This window comes from Myotis daubentonii, chromosome 3 (assembly GCF_963259705.1).
Source record: "Myotis daubentonii chromosome 3, mMyoDau2.1, whole genome shotgun sequence".
Lineage (NCBI taxonomy): Eukaryota > Metazoa > Chordata > Mammalia > Chiroptera > Vespertilionidae > Myotis > Myotis daubentonii.
In genome coordinates, this window is record NC_081842.1 from 56,173,006 (window position 1) to 56,194,581 (window position 21,576).

Genomic DNA, 21,576 nt, shown 5'->3' on the forward strand with positions numbered 1-21,576 from the left:
TTTTCCTTCATTGACTGGCTTATTTCACTTAGCATAATGCTCTCCAGTTCCGTCCATGCTGTTGCAAATGGTAAGAGTTCCTTCTTTTTTACAGCAGCAAAGTATTCCATCGTGTAGATGTACCACACTTTTCTAATCCATTCATCTACTGATGGGCACTTAGGCTGTTTCCAGATCTTAGCTATGGTGAATTGTGCTGCTGTGAACATAGGGGTGCGTATATCCTTTCTGATTGGCGTTTCCGGTTTCCTGGGATACATTCCTAGCAGTGGGATCACTGGGGAGGTAGTACTTTTACCGTCCCCATTTTACAGATGAAGAAGCCAAGGCCCAGAGAAATCATGTATCTTGTCTAAGGTCATGGGCCTGTAAGAGGGAGAGCCAGAAGTCTCATCCAGACAGCCTGACTTTCACCACAGTCTGTTACCACTGCCTGTCTTACTAAGAAATGAAGGTCTAGATCTAGATGCAGGCATGGAGCCGGAGGCAGGCTTTTTTCCTGCTAGATGAGAGGGTGTTTGCATAGGGAACACAGATTCACAAGGTACAGGTAAAGCAAGCGACTTTTTCACGTTGCCTCCTGTGTTCCTGGGGGGAGAAAGAGAAAGGTCCCCAGATAAAGGACAAACAGGTAAGCGTTTCTCACCAGTTTAGGCAGCTGTGGCCCCCGTGGCCCGGGGAAGAGGGCGGAGGTGGCGTCTCAAACCAGCAGGTCTCTGAGGTCAGCAGGACCCGGAAGGGCAGCACTCACCAGGGTGACGTCTTGCCTGTGCTCTGGGGAGGTGGTCCCTGGCGCCTCTCCTGGATCAGGCCTCCAGCTCAGGCCACCGCTGGTGCTGAGAGAAGTTAAGCATCCAGAGGCTGGCTGATCCAGACATAAGTAAAACCATCCGTCCTTCAGGTGAACAGTCACAGGCCACTCACATGCTTACATTTCAGAAATGGCACTGGAGCCCAAACCCACATATTAATTAGCAGGTTGCATGAACCAGCTTTATATTTAAGCCTACAGGCTTCACCTCCCTTAGGGGGCAGGTCTGGGGACCAAAGATAAGCCCATTACAAGGTGGCTTCTGGACCTGGAGATACCAAGATACCAACTTTTTTTGTTCTTTTTCTTAGGAGGTGCATTTTTTAAAAAGATGTGGTGTTTGTTTGTTTTTAATCCTCACCCAAGAACATGCCTAAATAGAGGGAGGGATGGAGGAAGCGAGAGAAAAATATCAGTGCAAGAGAGAAACAGTGATCGGTTGCCTTCCAGGGTCAAACTCACACCCCTGACCGAGAATAGAACCGGCAACCTTTACTGGTAGGTGCACAGGACGGCACTCCACACCACCGGGCCACTCCTGCCAGGCTTTAAACAATCTGTTTTTAATAACACGGGATCATATGGCTCATTCTATTTTGTAATTTACGTTTTTACTTAATAATGGAGGGTGAGCATAATACATATTAAAACTATTAATAATATATTTTGGTCCGTTCTTTAAAATTTTATTTTCTCATAATGAAGTTAACCAACTCCCTATTGCAGACATAGAAGGTTATTTCCAATTTTCATTTTTGTAAACAATGCTGTCATACATTTTCTTATGCCTGAAACTTGTGTACTTCTTTAATGATTTCGTTGGAATTAATTTCCAGAAACGGAATCCCTGGGTCAAAATATAGGCCCATGTTTAAAGCTTTTGCGATGGGTTACAAAATTTCTTCCAAGAAAAAATGTGCTCACATGTCATTGTTACCAACATCATACACAAGTGTCCGTTTTCAGGTGCACGGCATAGTGGTTAGGTAATCATATGCTTTCTAAGTGGTCCCCCCGGTATTTCAAGTACCCACTTGTCCAATTTCTCTATACCTATGATATAAGGTATAATTTTTTAAAACCATTGCCAATTTGATAGGAAAAGAAAATATATAAACATTTAAAAATGTCTTTTCTAGTTTGTATTATTTTATTTCTTTTCAACAATACTTTCATATATTTTTCTTCTCCACTTATTTTCTTTTGTGAATCATGCATTCATGTTCTTTGTCTATGAGATGTACACTTGGGGATGTGAAAGAGTTCTTCATGGATTACGAATGCTAAACTTTTAGCATGTACTGCAGACATTTACCCCGGTTTGTTACTCAACTTTTATAAAATTTTACTTTTATTTTTATCCAACTTATTCATAGTATAAAAATCAAGTATGTATTTAAGAAGCTGTTATAGAAACCCTGCCCACTCCTACTATCATTATTTTCTGCTCCCTAGAATCAACCATTTTCAACCCTTTTAACTGATTCTCTTAGTAATTACATCCAGATCTGTAAATAACATGCTTCTGTTGCTATTTATTGATTTTTTTTTTTGTTTTGGTTTTAGGCAACAGTCATAGATTTATCTCAATGGAAATTTTATGTCATTTCAAGCTATACCATTCAGAAGTGACATATGCTATTTCTATTCCTTACGGTTCAGTTTGAAGAACTTCAAAATGCATTGCTGACACGATTTAAAGTTGCCTTTCTCCTACAATGTGATTCTGATTGCACCCTACCAATTTATGTGCTGTTGTTATCCAGGATTTGCTCTGTCTTATTTTGTTAATCCCACAAGTGAGAAATGTTTTATAAATCCATTATTTCTTTATATTTATGTACATATTTACCATTTTCTTTGCTCGTTATTTCTTCTTGCATCTCGTAGCTTTCATCCAGGATTATTTTTCTTCTGCTTAAAATAAATTCTCCATAATTTCCTTTTAGTGGCTGTGGTTGATAAACTCAAATTTGACTGAAATGTTTCTATTTTGAAACACAGTCTTCAAGATGTTTTTCAAAGATAGTTTTGCCGAGTATTCAATTCTGTTTTGCCTCTCTCAGCACATTGAAACTATTTATCCAATGTCTTTTGGCTTCCATGGCTGCTGTTGGAAAGTCAGCAGTTAGACTGTCATCTTCTATAGATGGCTTGTCATTTTTTTAATGTGGGAGTTTTTAAGACCTATTTTTTTTTCTGTGATTTTCTGCAGTTTCACTAGGACAGGGGTTTATATTTCTTTTTTTATTTAGGTCTCCAAGGTTTGTTGGGCTTCCTTACTGTGAGGATTCATACTTCTTATTAGTTCTGTAAAATTCTCAGCCATTACCCTGTGGAATATTGCCATTTCTGCTTGATTTCTCTTCTCCTAGAACCCCAGTTAGATATATGTGGGACTTTCTCAATTTATCTTCCTTTTGTATCTGCACCTGGTTTTCATATTGACTGTCTTTTTATGTTCATCTGGGCATTCTCTTGCTGTTTGTCTTGTAATTCTTAATTCTCTTTTCACCCATATTTAATCCACTGTTGCATTTCCTAATTTTAATTATTATTTCATTTCTAGAATTTCCACTTAGACGTTTTAAAAAGACATTATTTATCATGTTTTTCTCTCATTTTCCATTTCTTAGTTATTTTCATGTAGTTTTATATACTTATATTTTTTAATAATTCCAGTATTTAAAGTCTTTGCTTGTCCAGTTTGCTGACTTGTGTCCATGGATACCTTTTCCCTTGTATATTTTGTGATTTTTTTTTTTTTTTTTTTTACTGTGATCTCTTATTCCTTAGAATTTTTCAGTAAATGATGAAATTGGATTGTGGCCATATTCATTTAGAGAACATTCACATTTGTTTCTGCCAGGTACCTGAAGGCACTGTATATCAGAACCACTATTTCCCCCTAGTGTGTGTGTGTGTGTGTGTGTGTGTGTGTGTGTGTGTGTGTGTGTTCAAGACCACTTTTAAGCACATTTGGCTTGAGTTGTACCCGACATAGATATTTTGAGTGAGTTCGTGCTGCGTTTGCACATGAGGGTCAGCTCTATGGTTACAGATTCTCGGCTGAGATCTATTTTCCTTTTACCTAAGATCAAGATGGGAGGACCTTGCTGTCTTCCTCCTGGCGGACAGGTTGGCTTCTGTTTGCCTGACACCCAGGGTGTCGCTCTGGTTCAAGCTTCACACAACAGTGTCCTCTCAGACTCCCTCCTTGAGAGTTTTGTCTTCTGTCTCTTGCATCCTCGTAGCTCTCAGAACAGAATTTCAAGGTCACGAATGTTGAGCAGGTGCCTCAGGGAAGCTGCCAGCTTCAGAGTTAGCTTACCGCCCCCCCTCCTGAATTTCAGTTCTTGCTTCATTTTTGGCCTCAGAAGATTAAATTCTATACTTCTTGTCAACACAACAATACATTTAGATATTTTTTTAAAAAATATTTTATTCAGCATTTTGTATTTCGTGGCAAGGTTATTTGGGATACCTCAGGACTGTCATCTGTCTACCTTTTAGTTTTGTTTATAGTGTGCATTTTTTTCTTCTTCCAGGGAGAGAGTGTGGTTCCGTGCCAGCCAGCCATGTCCTGTTTCCTGGGGCTATTCTTTTCCTTTTGGAGACTGCAGTGGGATTCCTTGACTTGACTGGGGTCTGGGACCCCATTGCTGCCTCCTTGGAGGCCCAGCTACATAAGCCTCATATTCATCTCAGGGAATAATGGAGCTAAATTCATTTCCTTATCTTTGCTCATGGCTTGCCAGCTTTGGGGCATGGGTTTTGAGTCCCTTCTATCTTCCTATAATCATTTTTTTTTTTTTGGCTTTTGAGAATAATGTCTCTCAATGTACCAAGAGGATGGAGAAAGCATCCTCAAACCCTTTCACCTCCTCTTGGGAGGCCAGCTTGCCTCAGCAGCTCCGACAGGAAGAACGAAGGGAACATGTCATATGGGTCACTGCTCTTCACAATCTGAGTCTCAAATTCAATTTAGGGACTTTGCAGCTGCCCCTGGAAACATCCCTCCACATCCCATTTCTGAGTGAGTTTGTGCCTTGCCCATGGGGGGCTGGGCCCCAGAGGAGTACAGATGCCCGGACAACTACCCCCGCCCCCCCTCCCCCCCTTCAGGAAGCTTCTGTTAATTTTCACTTACAGGAAACAGAATAGGAAGCATGAACACAGTAATCTCAAGGGATTGGGGAGGAAATGATTCCCTTAGGAAAGTTTGTCAGAATCTCTTATGGAAGTTTTCATAATCACCACCCTTCCAACCCCACTGCTCCTGGTAGGTGTAGTCCAGAGTGGGGAAATGTTGAGAACGATCAACCTAGAATTGCACTGTCCACTGTGGTAGCTATTGTGGCTATTGAGCTCTTAAAGCATGGCTCATAAAATACTCACTGGGTTTTAAAGCTTTAATACAAAAAATGCAAATATCTCAATAATTTTTTAAAATATATTTCTTTATTGATTTCAGAGAGGAAGGGAGAAGGAGAGAGAGATAGAAACATCAATGGTGAGAGAGAATCATTGATCGGCTGCCTCCTGCACGCCCCCTACTGGGGATTGATCCCGCAACCCAGGCATGTGCCCTTGGCTGGAATCGAACCCGGGACCCTTCAGTCCACAGGCTGACGCTCTATCCACTGAGCCAAGCCGGCCAGGGCATCAATAATTTTTACATCAGATATTGCGATGGTACTATTTTGGATGTCAGGTTAAATAAAATATTTATTCGAATTAATTCCACCTGTCTCTTTTCACTTTTAAAATGTGGCCACTAGAAAACTTAAAGTGACATCTGTGATATGCTTTCTCGGGTTGGACTTGGGTGTCCACCCACCTGCCCTGACTCTGACCTCTCTGCCTTGATGCATGACCTTGACACTACAAGACGATTTCCTCGGTGCCCAATTTTACCCTCAGCTTTAACTTCATCCTCCCAGCATTTCTAACCAGCGTCCTCTTTGTGATCATCTTGGGTGATGTGGAAGTAAATGACCACTTAACGTGTTTTCTAATATACATTCCTAGTTTATAGACGTCAAGTAATAGTCCATCCTCATAGGCAGCATTTCCTCAGCCCCTCTGAACTGGAAGTGAGAACAGGAGGATTGGCCCTGACACTCCTCCTCTCGGCGCTTTCCCTTCAGGCTGAGCACAGCTGAGAATGAGGGCTTGGGCTTCAAGCTGGCTTCCTGGTGACTTCGGCAAAGGGGGGGGGGGGAGAGCGTCTACCTCCCATAAGTGCAAGGATTACATGAACGGGTGCATGTGAACATGTGAAGCGTGTACATTAGTGATTGGCGCACACACACACGATTCCCTTTATTATTAATTTTAACAAAATGAGGTCATACTCTAAATTCTATTTTGAAGCCTGTTGTTTTAACTCATTGGTATCTGTAGAATATATTTTATAACATAGTTTTTAATGACCTCATGTATCCTTTCATATGGATATATTGCAACTGGCCTAATTGATCTGCTATAGGAATTTTAGGTTCTTCCTTCCCTCTCCCTCTCCCTCTCCCTCCCCCTCTCCCTCTCCCTCTCCCTTCTTTCTTCCTTCCTCCATTCCTGTGAAGTTACTGCATCAAACCCATGTACATTACTAAGGTTTTGGTAAAATGGCCAAATCCTCACATGTTTTCCCAGGACGATGCATGTCCCACCTCCTGCCGACAAGAGTAGGTGTAGGATTAAGAGCGGCCAGCTTTTCCCTGCTCCCATCGAGAAGGCCCAGTTCACAGCCTTGTGCTGATGAAGACCTGCCTTCCCTCTGCTCACACCTCACCTGCGTCCCCTGCCCCTCCCTGAGCCTGCCCAGCTGCCAGAGGTTCCGGTCCTCTTCCCTGAGCCCCACGTGGGTCTTGCTCAGTTTCCATCATTCATTCCACGTGCTGTAAAATTTAGTCCGATACACTATTCATGCTTCCTAATTTCTCCCACTGGATTGATTGTAAGGATAATTACTGTGGGGGGTGGAGGCGGGGAGAGAAGTGAAAATATTATCCTTGAATCCCCTTCTTACGGACAAAGCTGCTCGTGGTTTCTGAAGGCTCCTTTCTCTTTCCAGAAGCCAGCGGGTTCTCACCAATCCCTTTTCTGTTTGTTTCAGCTGCTGTAAGGAACCACTGGCCAGAAGGCAGCACTGAGCCCCACGCAGCAAACGTCACCTTTGATCGGAATCCAGTGGACTTTTCCACGTTGGCCTCCGAGGAGGGGGTGAAGGTTCAGACCCCCGACCAGAGCCACGCTCCTTCAGATGCTCCGGAAAACTTCACTCTGCACACTGAGACAGCAGCTGCGGGAGGAACAAACCCCTCCCGGAGGAGAACAAAGGCCCCCACGGCCCCTGCTGGGCCCGAGCGAGCCACGGCTCCGGCTTCCCCGAGCCGCACCTCAGGTGAGTCTGTGCCGACCGCGCCGGCTTCGTGTCGGTCGAGCCCCGGAAAACCATTTCTGCCGGTCTCCTCTCTCCCTCCCTGAGCCAGGGCACCATCGCGGGGTCCTGGGTGGGGACCGGCCCTGTGACTTGGGCTGGACCTGTGGCACGCTGAGTGAACCGTGTGAGAAGTAACCAGACCAGGGTGCCGATTTGCTAAGGCCTGTCCGGTCCCACAGAGCCTACTTTCAGGGCCGGTTTGAATGCAAAAGGCCTCAGTGACCCCGCCACACGCTGCGAGTATGAGAGGCGCCATGTGTGGTGGTGGTGGTGGTGGTGGTGGTGGTGGTGTGTGTGGTGGTGGTGGTGGTGTGTGTGTGTGTGTGTGTCTCGACGTGGCTCAAATGGATGTTCCTGCTCCAGCCTGCACAGCTGGCGGTTTGCTGTTTTTAGCAAAGGGTTTCAAGCAGGGGCCGGGGCTGGATGAACAAGATTTGATTGAGGAAGGGAAGCCAGAAAATGAGCGCTGATTAAGTCCCTGCGACACACGGCGTGTCTGGTCTCAGTCCTCACATTATCCTCCGCGTAGGAATTTGGAAACTGAAGCTCAGAGAAGTCAGTCCATCCAAAGGGTGTACAGTGGGGCCTTGACTTAGGAGTTTAATTCGTGCCGAGCCCGAGCTCGTTAAGGAGCTCGTTAACTCGAATTACTCTATCAACTCAATGCAAAAAATCGGCCGAGAGGCAGCTGGTATCTCAAAAAACTTGTTAGTCGGGACACTCGTAAGTCAAGGCCCCACTGTAGGTCCAACAGCTAACAGTCCGAGCTGGGATCTGAGCCCCAGACTGTGTATCTGAGCGAGATGCCAGAGCAGCTGAGGGGTGGGCGCCTGGACCACCTGAGGGACGCTACAGAGGAGAGAAGCGGGGGCTCTTTGTGGGGCTGCAAGGCCAGCAGCCTCCCTGGAGGGAGGCGTGAGTCACAGAGGAGAGGAGCAGCGGGTAGGAGGTTGTGTGGATGGGCTTAGGGACAACTGTGGAGGACTTGAAAAGGCTGCAGTTAAGATTTGCTATTGTGGCCAGAGTTCCTGAAGGTTTCTGATCCAGCAGTGACAGGATTAAAGTGAGTCTGGGGAGGAGTCACCTGGCAGGCAGGTATAAGCGGTCTGGGGAGGGAGGTGGGTTGAAGGGAACCTGGAGTCAGGGGGGCCAGGTTCTGACTGGGAGGTCTGCTGGTGGGACATTCTTTGTTGCTGTTTGCTTTCAGCCTTGGGAAGGCTTCCCCTGCCAGCCAGCAGCCCGGGGTCAGAAGGAAGAGGTGCCCCTTCTCACCCAGAAAGCAGACCCTCCTGGGGTTTCCCGGCGAGGGAGAAGGGGCTCCCCAAAGAAGTGACCGTGCAGACCCCTGTGGCCACTTCAGTGTTGAGCCAGTCCTCTCATCCTGCGTTGGAGACGGGAGAAGAGGCCTCACTCTCCAGGAAGGGAAATTCCCCGGAGCCAGAGCCGTCCTGGCTGCTGTTCTCCAGGACCTCAGCGTCCTTCCCGCCCTCAGGTCACTCCACAGGTGAGCCCCCGTCCAGCCTGCCGCTTGGAAGTCATTCAGAATAGAAGTCACAGAGTAGAAGTAAATAGACGTGTATAGCCAGGCTTGCATGTCACAGGGGCCAAGGGGGACAGGCATTAAACACAAATGCACAGTATTTGGGGTAAAGCACCACCCACACAATTTCTCTCAGTACTGAAGCTCATCTTTAAAATATGTTTTCTTTAACTAAGGAGGGAAATAGCTGGTCTGGTGGCTGCTCTAGGCCTTTCTGTCCACCAGCCCCTGCTTTTCCCTTTCCCCCCAAATACATACACATACATACATACATACATACATACATAGCAAAGTCTAAGTATTGCTGGTGTGAATTCTTGCACACAAGGCCACATGCCGGAGTGAATGAAGTGGTGAGCACGGTATCATTTGATTTAGGAGTTAGATTTGTTGTTCTTCACTGTTGCAAAAGTTTCTGTCAGTGGCAAAGATAACAGATACGCATTTTTCTAGGCATCATTTTTAAAAAATATGTTTTTTGTTGATTTCAGAGAGAGGAAGGGAAAGAGAGACAGAAACATCAATGATGAGAGGGAATCATTGATCGGCTGCCTCCTGCACACCCCCTACTGGGGATCGAGTCCGCATTCTGGGCATGTGCCCTGACCAGGAATGGAACCGTGACCTCCTGGTTCATGGGTCAACACTCAATCATTGAGCCACACTGGCCAGGCTAAGCATCATTTTTTTTTATATATATATTTTATTGATTCTTTTTTGTTTTTTTTTAAATTAAATCTTTATTGTTCAGGTTATTACATTTGTTCCTCTTTTTTTTTCCCCCCCATAACTCCCCTCCTCCCAGTTCCCGCCCCACCCTCCGCCCTCACTCCCCACCCACTGTCCTCATCCATAGGTGCACGATTTTTGTCCAGTCTCTTCCCACATCTCCCACACCCCTTTCCCCCCCAAGAATAGTCAGTCCATTCCCTTTCTATGTCCCTGATTCTATTATAATCAACAGTTCATTCTGTTCATCAGATTATTTATTCACTTGATTCTTAGATTCATTTGTTGATAGATGCATATTTGTTGTTCATAATGTGTATCTTTACCTTTTTCTTCCTCTTCCTCTTCTTAAAGGATACCTTTCAGCATTTCATATAATCCTGGTTTGGTGGTGATGAACTCCTTTAGCTTTTCCTTATCTGTGAAGCTCTTTATCTGACCTTCAATTCTGAATGATAGCTTTGCTGGATAAAGTAATCTCGGTTGTAGGTTCTTGGTATTCATCACTTTGAATATTTCTTGCCACTCCCTTCTGGCCTGCAAAGTTTCTGTTGAGAAATCAGCTGACAGTCGTATGGGTATTCCCTTGTAGGTAACTGAGTTTCTTTCTCTTGCTGTTTTTAAGATTCTCTCTTTATCTTTTGCTCTTGGCATTTTAATTATGATGTGTCTTGGTGTGGTCCTCTTTGGATTCCTTTTGTTTGGGGTTCTCCGCGCTTCTTGGACCTGTAAGTCCATTTCTTTCACCAGGTGGGGGAAGTTTTCTGTCATTATTTCTTCAAATAGGTTTTCAATATCTTGGTCTCTCTCATCTTCTGGCACCCCTATAATTCTGATGTTGGTACGCTTGAAGCTGTCCCAGAGGCTCCTTACACTATCCTCGCATTTTTGGATTCTTTTTTCATTTTGCTTTTCCCATTGGGTGTTTTTTGCTTCCTCGCATTTCAAATCATTGACTTGATTCTTGCGCTCCTCTGGTCTGCTGTCGGGCGTCTGTATAATATTCGTTATTTCAGTCCGTGTATGCTTAATTTCTAGTTGGTTCCCCAATATAAGATCGAGGGTCTTATTAGTTTTCGTGTAGATCTCATTAAGTTTATCGGCAGCTTCTAAACAGTTCTTTGAGAGACCTTAAAAGTGTGGTTCTGAACTCTATTTCTTCCATTGACAATTTTGTCCTGTTTCTTTGTCTCCGCATTTTGTTATGCTTCCTTGGTGCACCCCCTAGTGGTCTTTGTTCGCAGTCTTATAGTTAAATCTTGATTGTTGTAGCTAATCCCAGGGAGGTTTTGACCTCCAGGCCAAGTGGCTATGAGAATCAGCTGTGTCAGCAGTGAGAGAACTTCTGTCCTCTAGGGAGGTGCTAATCTAGCCTTTGCCTGAGGCTATCCGGCAAATGCCTCCGTGCAGGGCTTGGGCGGGGCGGGTCGCACAGGATCAACAGGGTGGGCCGGAGAGAGCAGTTATGGCGGCTCTCAGTCCTGTCCCCAGGGGCTCTGCCTCTCTGAGTCCCAGCACCCGCTGCAAAGCTGGGAGAGAAAGCTGCACTCGCTCTGACCGAAGCCAGACAGACCCGCTTCTCCCGTTTGAGTCTGGGTCCCCAAAGACTCGCCCAGATCTGGTGCTCAGAGTCTGCGACTCCCTCCCGATTGAAAATAACAACCGCGCCCTCCGCCGCCAGCCTGCTCCTCGCACTCCGCACCTCAGAATTTGACTTCAGCACTGCGCCTCCTCTGAGTGTCCGTGTGCGTTTCTCTTTCCTCCTAATTGTAGGACTTCCACTCAGCCAGCGTTCCTGTGGTTCTGGGTGATGTCCCTTCCGTTTTTTGGTTTCACTTTTGAAGTAGTTGTTCAAAGCAGCAAACTCTGGCGTTAACCTATGCCGCCATCTTGGTTCTCCAAGCATCATTTTTTTAACATCATACAATGCAGGTGTTTGCAAGGCTGCAGGAGTGGAGTACTCGCCTCTCTGCTGTTTCAGTTCCTACTCATCAGTTAAGTCTCGCTCAGATGTTTCTGTCTACACGAAGCCTTTCTTCAGCCCCTGATCCTGTGTCACACTAACTTATCTAATGCCTGTCTGCCCCGATGGCTCATAATCCTCTTGAGCACATTGGTGGTGCCTATTACTTCTCTTAGATGCCCCACTGCCCTGGAACAGTATGGGTGATAAGTCACGGGGACCAGTATATGCCCAAATATCACCCAGCCTCGGGCCAACGAGAATGTTGGGAACGGCCCACCTTTGCTCTTCCCGGAGGTTTTGCGCCGACTCGGTGCACGCCGCAGGTGCTTTCATCCCTGTGCCCAGGGAGCAGGACAGAGAGGGTTGCAGACATCCTTGGGAAACAGAAGTTAGGCTGCTTTAGAACTTGCCGCTTCAGAATGTTTAGGGGTCAGAGGTTTTTAGAAGTGCTTTGCAAGACTAGGGGTGTGGGTTTATGCCATCAAAGTACAAGCCGAGTCCAGCGGTCCTTTCTGCAATGCCTATTTTAAGCCACCGGTTCCTCTCCCGTGTGCTCTGAACCCCGTTTCCTGCTCACCGGGATGTGTGTGATTTACGACTCGTGTCTTTCGGAGATTGCTTTTTAAAGATCGTTCTCAAACGTTGGTCAGATCAGATGAAAGCTGCGGTCCTTTCCAGCTTCAGAGTCCTGTGGTTCGGTGGTTTACAACCAGCTTCACTAACTGGTGGAAAGGAAGCATTTTTGAAGAAGCCACACTTCGGTTCTGATCAGGGTCATTTAATATTTATAAGTTAAATGCAGCCCACGACTGTGGTATATTTGAAAATCAGCTGATGTTTCTAACTTTACTGCACTGGACTCTGTAGTCCCCTGTATTTTTCCGCATTAAAAAATAATACTTGGTCTTCATATTCCGTTTAGAACCTCATACTACTAATTTTAAAGAGTAGTACCCTGTCTTTCCAGCTCTTGAGTCTTTCACTGAGCATTTCTCTTCCTTCTCCGTGAACTGGATGTTCTATGCTGCGTGGAGTCCCACCTCCTTCTTAGATGCTGAAGAGGGAGTTGCTGCTATTAAATGAGGGGATAGCCAGGCACCCAGGAAGTCCGGATCCAGCCACCAGCCTCCTTTCCTCCCTGTGGGGACGCAGAGGGGGCAGGCACAGGGACCTAAAGCCAACTGGGGAACAAAGCTCTGCTTCACTCACCTGCTAACTAGAGCTCTGGTGTGCCTCCTCCCTCCCATTGCATCTACATCCTGAGGTTTTACTATCTCTTTCTGGCCACAGGATCCGGAAGCTCCAGGCACGCGGGCAGGAGTGCTGAGAGGGCTGGCGGGACTTGTCAGGAGCAGACTGGCATTGCCGGCCCAGCTGGCCGATCTGTAGAACAGAAGAGAAGAGGAAGTGTGGCGGGGGGGGGGGGGGCGGCGGGGGTGCCACTCCATACACTAATAAATGTGGCTCAGTGAGGCCCTGGCGCTTACACGGGTCAGATGAGTGGTGCTCCTCACGGGGGTCAATAGGGTGGCACAGCCCCGGGAGAATGGGGCTCCTTATTTGAAACATGAAGGGATGAGAGCGGATGATCCTGAAGAGTCTTTCCGAACACACCAGCCTTTTCACTCGGTGCCTCCTTTCACCCCTCACTCTGCCGCACAGAAGCAGGCACGTGGCACATCCTCTTCTGAGGCTCGGGGAGCCAGGAGTTTTTGCGTCCCACAAGAAATCATATGCCAACAAACGGATGCATGCAAGCAGGTGTAGGCCCAGAGAGCTAAATCAGATTTAGAACAAGAGATGGGAAGCCATTTGAAATTATTTTTCTTGCTGCTTTACTATTTTTTTTTGGTGGTTTATATCTTCCTGTACTTTCCATAATGACCATGTATTATCCTATATAATAAAAGCCTAATATGCTAAGTGTCTGGTTGTCCGGTCAGCTGTTCAACCTATCAAAGCATAATATGCTAATGATATGCTAAGGCTGCTCAACCGCTCGCTATGACATGCACTGACCACCAGGGGGCAGCCTACTGGTCAACCAGTCGCTATGATGTGCACTAACCATCAGGGGGCAGATGCTCCAACCAGTAGCTTAGCTTGCTTCTAGGGTCTGGCAGGTCGGGACTGAGCAAGATGGGCCAGACACACCCTGGAGCCCTCCTGCGGTCCTTCCCTGGCTGGCCAACCTCCCGCATCCCTCCCCAGCCCTGATTGTGCACTGGTGGGGTGACTTGGCCTGGCCTGTGCCCTCTCGCAATCCGGGACCCCTCGGGGGATGGGAACAACTAGTCACTATGATGCACACTGACCACCAGTGGGCAGATGCTTAATGCAGGAGCTGCCCCTTAGTGGTCAGTGCGCTCCCACAGGGGGCGTGCCACTGAGCCAGAAGCCGGGCTCACAGCTGGCGAGCACAGCGGTGGTGGCAGGAGCCTCTCTATCTCTGCGGCAGTTGGACATCCCCCAAAGGCTCCCGGACTGTGAGAGGGCACAGGCTGGGCTGAGGTACCCCCTGAGTGCACGAATTTCATGCATCGGGCCTCTAGTTTAACCATAAAGGGAAAAAACTAAGTAAAGCAACTGACAGGGGAAAACAGTTTCTCTTTTGAAGGTGGAAAGAGATATGTGTGTGTTGAATTGTGTGAGAGCAGCTACAATGGAGCACTAAATTTAGTGCCAAGCTTCCTGGAAACCAGGGCACAAAGGGAAACTGGGTGGGGCATGAGATTGTTGTCTGATAAGGTAAGCATACAATTCCATCCGTGGGCATAAGTGTTTTGGGGGCAGTAAATTCTAAGAGGAATATTTATATAAGCAATGCTGAGAATCATAATAGAAAATGCCATCAATTGCTAGTTTGTGGAAATAGTGCTCATGTTCTTTAGAAGGTGGTAGTTTCTATAGATTCTCAGTTGGAGCTGAGGGTGTAATAATGGATCTCGACTCATGAAAGTATTTCTGTGGGCACTGAGCTAATGTGGTCCAGGTAAATTGCTTTGTGGTGATTTCACTTTGTAAAGAAAGAGAGCGTAAGCCAGGGAGAGTTCGCATGTCTTTCTCAAATATGAGCTGCTTCAGCTAGATTTTTGGCAGTTCTGGGCAGCAGTCAAGCCAAGGTCGAGCATTCTGGTGCATGCCCGAGGCTCCCGTGTTTGTGCTGGGATAGGAGACTGACCCACACATTGACCAGCCGAGGAGTCCTTCTCTTCACCTCCTACAGTAGAGTCAGGGAACTTGGCTCGTTTCTGGTCCCACATGGATGGTCTTCCCATATTTGAATGGCTGCTTTAAGGGTAGAAATGAACAAGGAGAGGCAGCTACTAGCCAATCAGTAGAGCTGGCCTGTTCGTTTATAAACGCCGTAAGTGTCCCCTATGTGCAGGCGCTCGTTTGATGGTGTGAGCGGTGACTGTAGATTAGTTTGACCAGACATTTTGTCGTTTTAGTACGAGGCACCGCTCTGAGGAAGTCTTCACGCTGCTCCAGAACGGGAACCGAGAGGGTTCCGTGAGGTTACGCGTACGAAGTGCTTCCTTGCACAGTCTACAAAGGTGCATATAAAGCACTGGCACGTCGCAGTTGGTCAGCAGGGGCAGCTTTTAATAATGACGACAGTGAGTTGACGAAGCAAATGTTGCACAGCGCCCTCGGGGTCAGGGAAGACGCAGCCCCTTTCCTTTTGTGACTGTCAGCACCGGGGCCTGTTGTCGTTGTGTTTCTGTGCATGGCTTCGCTGGGCAGGTAGTCAGGCTGGGTCCAGTACAGCCGCCGCCGCACATTGAATCGATGAAATAAGAAAGTTTACTGGGAACACCAGTGCTTTGGAAGAGCACCCGGCAACCCGAAGAGGCTGTAACTTGGTGGATTTAGACGATAACTAATGCAGTGAGGCCCGAGGAGCCCAGCGGTTGAGTGAGGATTTGGGGTGTATCTATATACGGCAGGGGTCCTCAAACTACGGCCCGCGGGCCACGTGCAAATGCAAATATTGTATTTGTTCCCGTTTTGTTTTTTTACTTCAAACTAAGATATGTGCAGTGTGCATAGGAATTTGTTCATAGTTTTTTTTTGGAAACTATAGTCCGGCCCTCCAACGGTCTGAGGGACAGTGAACTGGCCCCCTGTTTAAAAAGTTTGAGGACCCCTGATATACAGCATGCTTTCCTTGTGTTATCCTAAGGAGGTTTTGTTTTGAGCAGAGGTGGGTTTGGGTAAGCTGGGACTCTGTTTCTGTGCCTGGCTCTTTCTTTTCCCTTGCTTTAATGACTAGTTGTATGGATCGCCTGCGTCTTCATTTTGCCTGCATAAAGGTCCGGTGACCGGAGCTGCTGGCCGTGGGCTGTGCTGTAGGCATAGCTGGTGCTATGGTTTGTACGCGAGGACGAGGAAGCTTTGTGTTTCCTACGCTCTTTCTAATGATACTTAATATTTATTTGCGCTTTTTGGTCAGAACTGCACATAGGACTGGCCTTCATGGAAACATTTATAATGAGAACTTTCTTTTTTCTTTGCTGGGTCATACTTAACAGCTTGAACCCTTGCATTATAAGGTATAGATTCCTTTTCATTATTTTTGACTGAGAAAGAAAAATGACACTCTTTTTTTCTGGCCTTTGGATCTCGCCTGCATGTTTTGTCCCACTTCCCAAGCTTTCCTGCAGGCGATTCCTGTTTGGAGGGAGGGTTTCGGCGTGCCCTCTGGGGCCTGTGCCCAGGGTGCCCTGCGGAACGTTCTTTGTGAGCAAGCGACCCGGGCAGACCGTGCGTTTTGAACAACGGTGTATAATACAGTTCGTAGAGGTTCCTGATGATTAACCCAGTCCCTGCCATCGGCTCATCAGAAAAAGCGTTCCCAGCCTGGAGTCCTCGATCTCCTAGGGAACCTTGTAGAATGTAAACTTGGGAGCTGCCTCCAGTGCCTGAAGAGGTGAAGCACAAGAATGGAGCCTGTTTGCTTTGGGCTGGAATTAAATCAGCGGGGTAACAAGGACGTGCTCCTGCTGGTTAGAAACTCTCTTACTTAATAAATGCATTTCAGTCCCTAGTCTTTCAAACCATAAGATTCCTGGTTGCCCGGCGGTGGGAAATAATAGCGAACCCTTGGTGGTGGCAGGCTGCGAATGGTTGTTCTGGGCGGTGCTCCTGCTGGGCAGAGCCGAGGCCTCCTCCGTGGAGACCTGGAGCTGGGTGCCGGGGAACGGCTCATTGCATTCGTTTTGTATGTATGGGTTTTCTTCCATAATAGCATTTGAACATAAGGTTGCGGCTGCTAAAATAAAGCAAGCAAAAACCTGTACTTTACCACAATGGCTTGTCCTATATAAGCTATAAGCTGAATTCAAGAGCACTAGTTTCTCCCTCTATAGGAGCCAAGGCAGCCCTGGCCAGGGCTCAGTGGTTAGAGCACCGGCCCATTCACCAAGGTTACCAGGTTCGATTTCGATCAAGGGCACATACCTGGGTTGCGGGTTCCTTGCCTTGGTTGGGGTTCATGGGGGAGGCAACCAATTGATGTGTTTCTCTCACATCGATGTTTCTCTCTCTCTCTCTCTCTCTCTCTCTCTCTCTCTCTCTCTCTCTCTCTCTCTTCTCTCTCTCTCTCTCTCTCTCTTCTCTCCCTCCCCCCTGCCTTCCACTCTCTCTAAAATCAATGGGGGGGAAATATCCTCCAGTGAGGATTAACAACAACAAAAAATGTGTTTATCTCTGTCAGTTCCACATGATCTAGATCTATTTACCAAATGTAATAGACATGATTTATATCTAGATACAGCCCCCCCCCCTCCAACCCCCCAGGAGTCTTGAAACGTGTGTGTGTGTGTTTTTTATTTGTTTTTTTTTTTTTTCCATTTTAGCTTCTGGAAGTACGGAAGAGCTAAACAACTCCACTGCTCCTCAAAGCCCCTCGGTCAGCTGGGCAAAGAGTGTGCAGGTTGCCACGACATTCCCCAATGGTGTCCCAAGGGTGACCCAGTCTGTAGCTGTCAGTGCGGGACAGCTGAACGAGACAGAAGGTTTCTCTGAGGACACTGAAGTTACCCCAACGTCAGCTTCAGTTCATTCTTCACCATCTGAGGCAGAATTGAGGAGAAACACCGGAATAACCAGGAGTCTAGGGGATGGGAAATTCAGTGAGTCATCCACAGAAAATGGATTTGGCCTTACATCTTCTGAGATCACAGTGGGATTTTGGCAAAATGATTCCCCAGGTAAGTATTCAATTTTGCTTGATCTCTTATAGACATTTAGAAATTGTTGGCGCATCACCCCATCATCAAAAGGTTTCAAGTTCAATTTCCGGTCAGGGCACATATCTAGGGAAGTGTACGGCAGGCAACCAATCAATGTTTCTCTCTCTCTCTCTCTCTCTCTCTCTCCTCCCCCCCTCCTGCCCCCACCCCCTTTCTTCTCTCTGTGACATTGATGGAAAGATATCCTTGGGTGAGGACTAAAAAAAAATACATTGTTGGATTTTCTTACGGGATGGCTTCCAGGCCTTCTATGGCACATAGTATATCATATTTACTCTAGTTGATCATGTCATCACACTGTGATTTGCACCTTATGAAACAGTGTGAAGTGTGTCCAGCAGACATTCCTCCTACATTTCTGTAGATGACGAAACCAAGGGTGAGGGGTTTAGGCAGAGCTGCAACCTCAGCCTCGGACCCTTCACTGCTGAGTGGGTCTTGTCACTGCAGCCTTGTCTCCAATGAGAGGTGGCCTCTCTAAAACTAGTTTGACTTACTTTATGGATTGTCAGGACACATGGTGCAGATATAAATATATTCCCCAAATTCCTACAGCAAAATTGGAAAAGTCTGTATGAATAATAGCACTGTTTTAGGAAAAGGGTTCTGCCCGAGCCCTGTGTTGAGGTGTGTTGTATTTATTGGGCATAATGCCCTCTCTCCCTTGACCCCCTTTGGGGAAAGAGAATATAATACTCAAGCCTACAGGCCCTTCTGCCGCTTTGCACATGCAGGTTAAGAGCTCCCCTCTTCATCACGTTTATTTTCAGTGTTGCTATCTTATGGACATGGAAGAGCTTTGAATTAATTATTTAGAAAATGAAAATGCATGTCAGGTTACACATATAATAAATTCTATGCAAGATCCTCCTCAAGGGAACGTTCCTTAGAGGGGACTCACATCTCAGTGGTGGAGGGTCTCTTTCACATCCATGTAACGGCATTTCCCCCCACACCTTGCAGTCCCGGAAGGACCCCAGCAGGCCAGCGGCTCTGATAAGAAGAATGGGAGCCCCGTGTCTCGGACCGAGCCTGTGGCTGGGTCAGTCCCGTTGGGTGGAGCTGGAGAGAGCACCGCACACTGGATCTTGACCAACAGCAAGACATTTGAAGATGTGACAGGAAGCTCTACTTCCTACCCTGGAGTTGTGAACTCTTCCGTTCTGACCCAGTTCTCAGCCTCTGCCCCACAGCCGAGAGGAAGTGACACCGTGCTGGGGGGAGGGAGCGACGCCGAGCCGGCCACCGAGCCTTCGTCTTCCTCCTCCTCAGAAAGCCTGGAGTCCTCAGCACCGCGCGGTGAACGCTCGAGTGAGTTCCCCTGCGCACACTGGGCCCCGTGGCGGGGACAGGGCTTGCCAGGCCTGAGGTCTTCTGCAGCACCACAAGGCCAGGCGCCAGTGAAACAGCTCCACAGTCTCCTCTAGTGTCAGTGGTCCCAGGCCCTCCTCCAGCTGGTGAATACACATACACCTGCATGGCCCCCAGTTTTTCCTGGTACATCTCCACAGAGTTGCTATTGCCACCTGCCCCTCCCACAGGGAGCCCAGGGACCTCCCTGGCCACATCCTTCCACTCCCTATAGCCCACCTCACACCCTCATACCTGCCTCAGTCCCACAGTTCACCCCCTATCCAGGCACTCATCAAGGGAAACTCTCTTTTGTAATCGATTTAGGGAGATATAATTCACATTCTACACAATTCTCCCATTTAAAGCGTACGGTGCAGTAGTTTTTAGTATATGCACAAAGTCATGGAACCATCACTACTATCTACTTCCAGAAGAATTTCCATCACCTCAGAAAGGAACCCGGTGCCAGAGGTCATTCCCCATTCTCCCCTCCTTTTAGCCTCTGGCAACCACATATTTGTTTTCTGTCTCCATGGATTTTCCTATTCTAGACATTTTCTACAAATGGAATCATGGAATCATATGCTGTGTAGCCTTTAGTGTTCTTTACTCAGCATCATGTTTTCAAGGTCCGTCTGTGTTGTAGCCTGTGTCAGTTCTCCACTCCTTTTTATGGCTAAATGGTGGTCCTCTCTATGGAGGTACCACGTTTTGTTTGTCTTTTTATCAGTTGATAGATGTGTAGGTTTTTAAAAAATCCTTGGGCTATTATGAATAATACTGTTGCGAACATCCTAGTGCTAATTTTTTTGTGTGGACTTGTGTTTTCAGTTCTCTTGGATTGTGGGGTAAATAGTAACTCTATTTAACCTTTAGAAGAACTGTCCATCTCTTTTCCAAAGTGGCTGCCCCACTTTATCTTCCCGCCAGCAATGTGCAAGGGTTCAGTTTCTCAGCATCTTTACCAGCACTTGTTATAGCCCATCTTTTTTTGACTATCGCCATCCTGATGGGTGTGCTGTGGTATCTCATTGTGGGTTTGACTTGCATTTTCCAGCTGAGCAGCCTTTCATGGGCTCATTGGCCATTTGTATATCTTCTTTGGAAATGTGCATTCAGATCGTTTGGCTATTTTTAAATGGGGTTATTTGTCCTTTTTTGAGGTATAGGAGTTCTTTGTGTATTCTGGCTGCCAGTCCCTTATCAGATATACTAGAGGCCTAGTGCATGAAATTCATGCACTCAGCGGGGGTCCCTCAGCCTGGCCTGTGCCCTCTTGCAGTCTGGGAGCCCTCAGGGGGATGTCTGACTGAAGGCTTAGGCCCCCCTAAGCCGGCAGTCAGACATCCTTAGCGCTGCAGCTGACACGGGAGAGGCTTCCGCCACCACTGCAGCATTTGCCGGCCTGTGAGCCCGGCTTCTGGCTGAGCAGCGCTCCCCCTGTGGGAGCACACTGACCACCAGGGAGCAGCTCCTGCATTGATTGTCTGCTCCCTGGTGGTCAGTGCGTGTCATAGCGACTGGTTGTTTGGCCATTCGGTCAATTTGCATATTAGCCTTTCATTATATAGGATGATTTGCAGGCATTTTCTCCCGTTCTTTGGGTCATCATTTCACTTCCTATGGCATTATTTGCAGCACAACAGTTCTTAATTTTGATGAAGTCCAACTTATCAGTGTGAGAAAACTTTTCATTTTCCTTCCTAATAATGTTTTTGGGTAATTTTTAAAAACTATTATCAGCAGCCTTATCCATGTGAATTGTATGCTGACTAAAGCAAAAATGCATTAACCTATCAGTTAAATTTATAATAGGTTTAAAGTCTTACCTCCTCACCACCAATAATAAATAACGTCTCCATTTGCCCCATCCTAATTGATGAGGAAAATTAGCATGTGGTAACGACTCATGTGATGTGATGTGATGTGAGAAAACACATATGGGTGGAGGATCCCCGTGTGCCCTTTTATGTCTGTGCATGGAAAATGCACTCTCTGTCTCCTGAACCAAGGGATCATTTTCCACCCTCACTACTGTGGGGCTCAGACTTGTCCCCTTTCAAACCAGGAGCTTGTCCCTCTTCAAACCTGCAGCCTTTCCTTCCCCTTCCCTTCAGGACCCTTTGCTCTGCAGCGCTTGCTCAGCTGGTCCTCGTAGACAGTCGGGCAGGTCTTGGGGTTGGTTATAAAGTGCTGGACACGGAATAGCCTCATTCCTGAGACCGCTCCCCTGCGGTTGACACGGTGCCTTATCTCGTTTCCTCTGATCGCCCGAGCTGACTCTGCCAGCCAGCCTTTCGGAGCTCTCCAGCTTCCTTTCTGGGTTCAGATGGAGCCCCTGTTCCAGGTCATGACTCCACGGGGGTGTCCGTCAGCCTGATGGGGCTGTTTGCCTGATGTTTGTCTGACAGGTCTTTTCCGCCTCCCCACCCCAGGCCCTGTCTGCTTTTCCTCGGGAACTTGTGCTCCAATCCG

At 47.2% G+C, this 21,576-nt stretch overlaps 1 protein-coding gene across 3 annotated transcripts in view; it reads left to right on the plus strand.

Moving 5' to 3' along the window:
- HEG1 (heart development protein with EGF like domains 1) overlaps positions 1 to 21,576 on the plus strand; it is a 99,940-nt gene that overhangs the window by 20,882 nt on the left and 57,482 nt on the right. For 2 of the 3 annotated variants that reach the window (XM_059687602.1, XM_059687603.1), the window contains exons 2-5: positions 6,930 to 7,217; positions 8,464 to 8,760; positions 17,353 to 17,706; positions 18,712 to 19,059. In XM_059687602.1, the coding sequence (XP_059543585.1) occupies positions 6,930 to 7,217; positions 8,464 to 8,760; positions 17,353 to 17,706; positions 18,712 to 19,059 (1,287 nt within the window). The remainder of the gene's footprint in view (positions 1 to 6,929; positions 7,218 to 8,463; positions 8,761 to 17,352; positions 17,707 to 18,711; positions 19,060 to 21,576) is intronic. The other variant, XM_059687604.1, reaches the window with a different exon arrangement.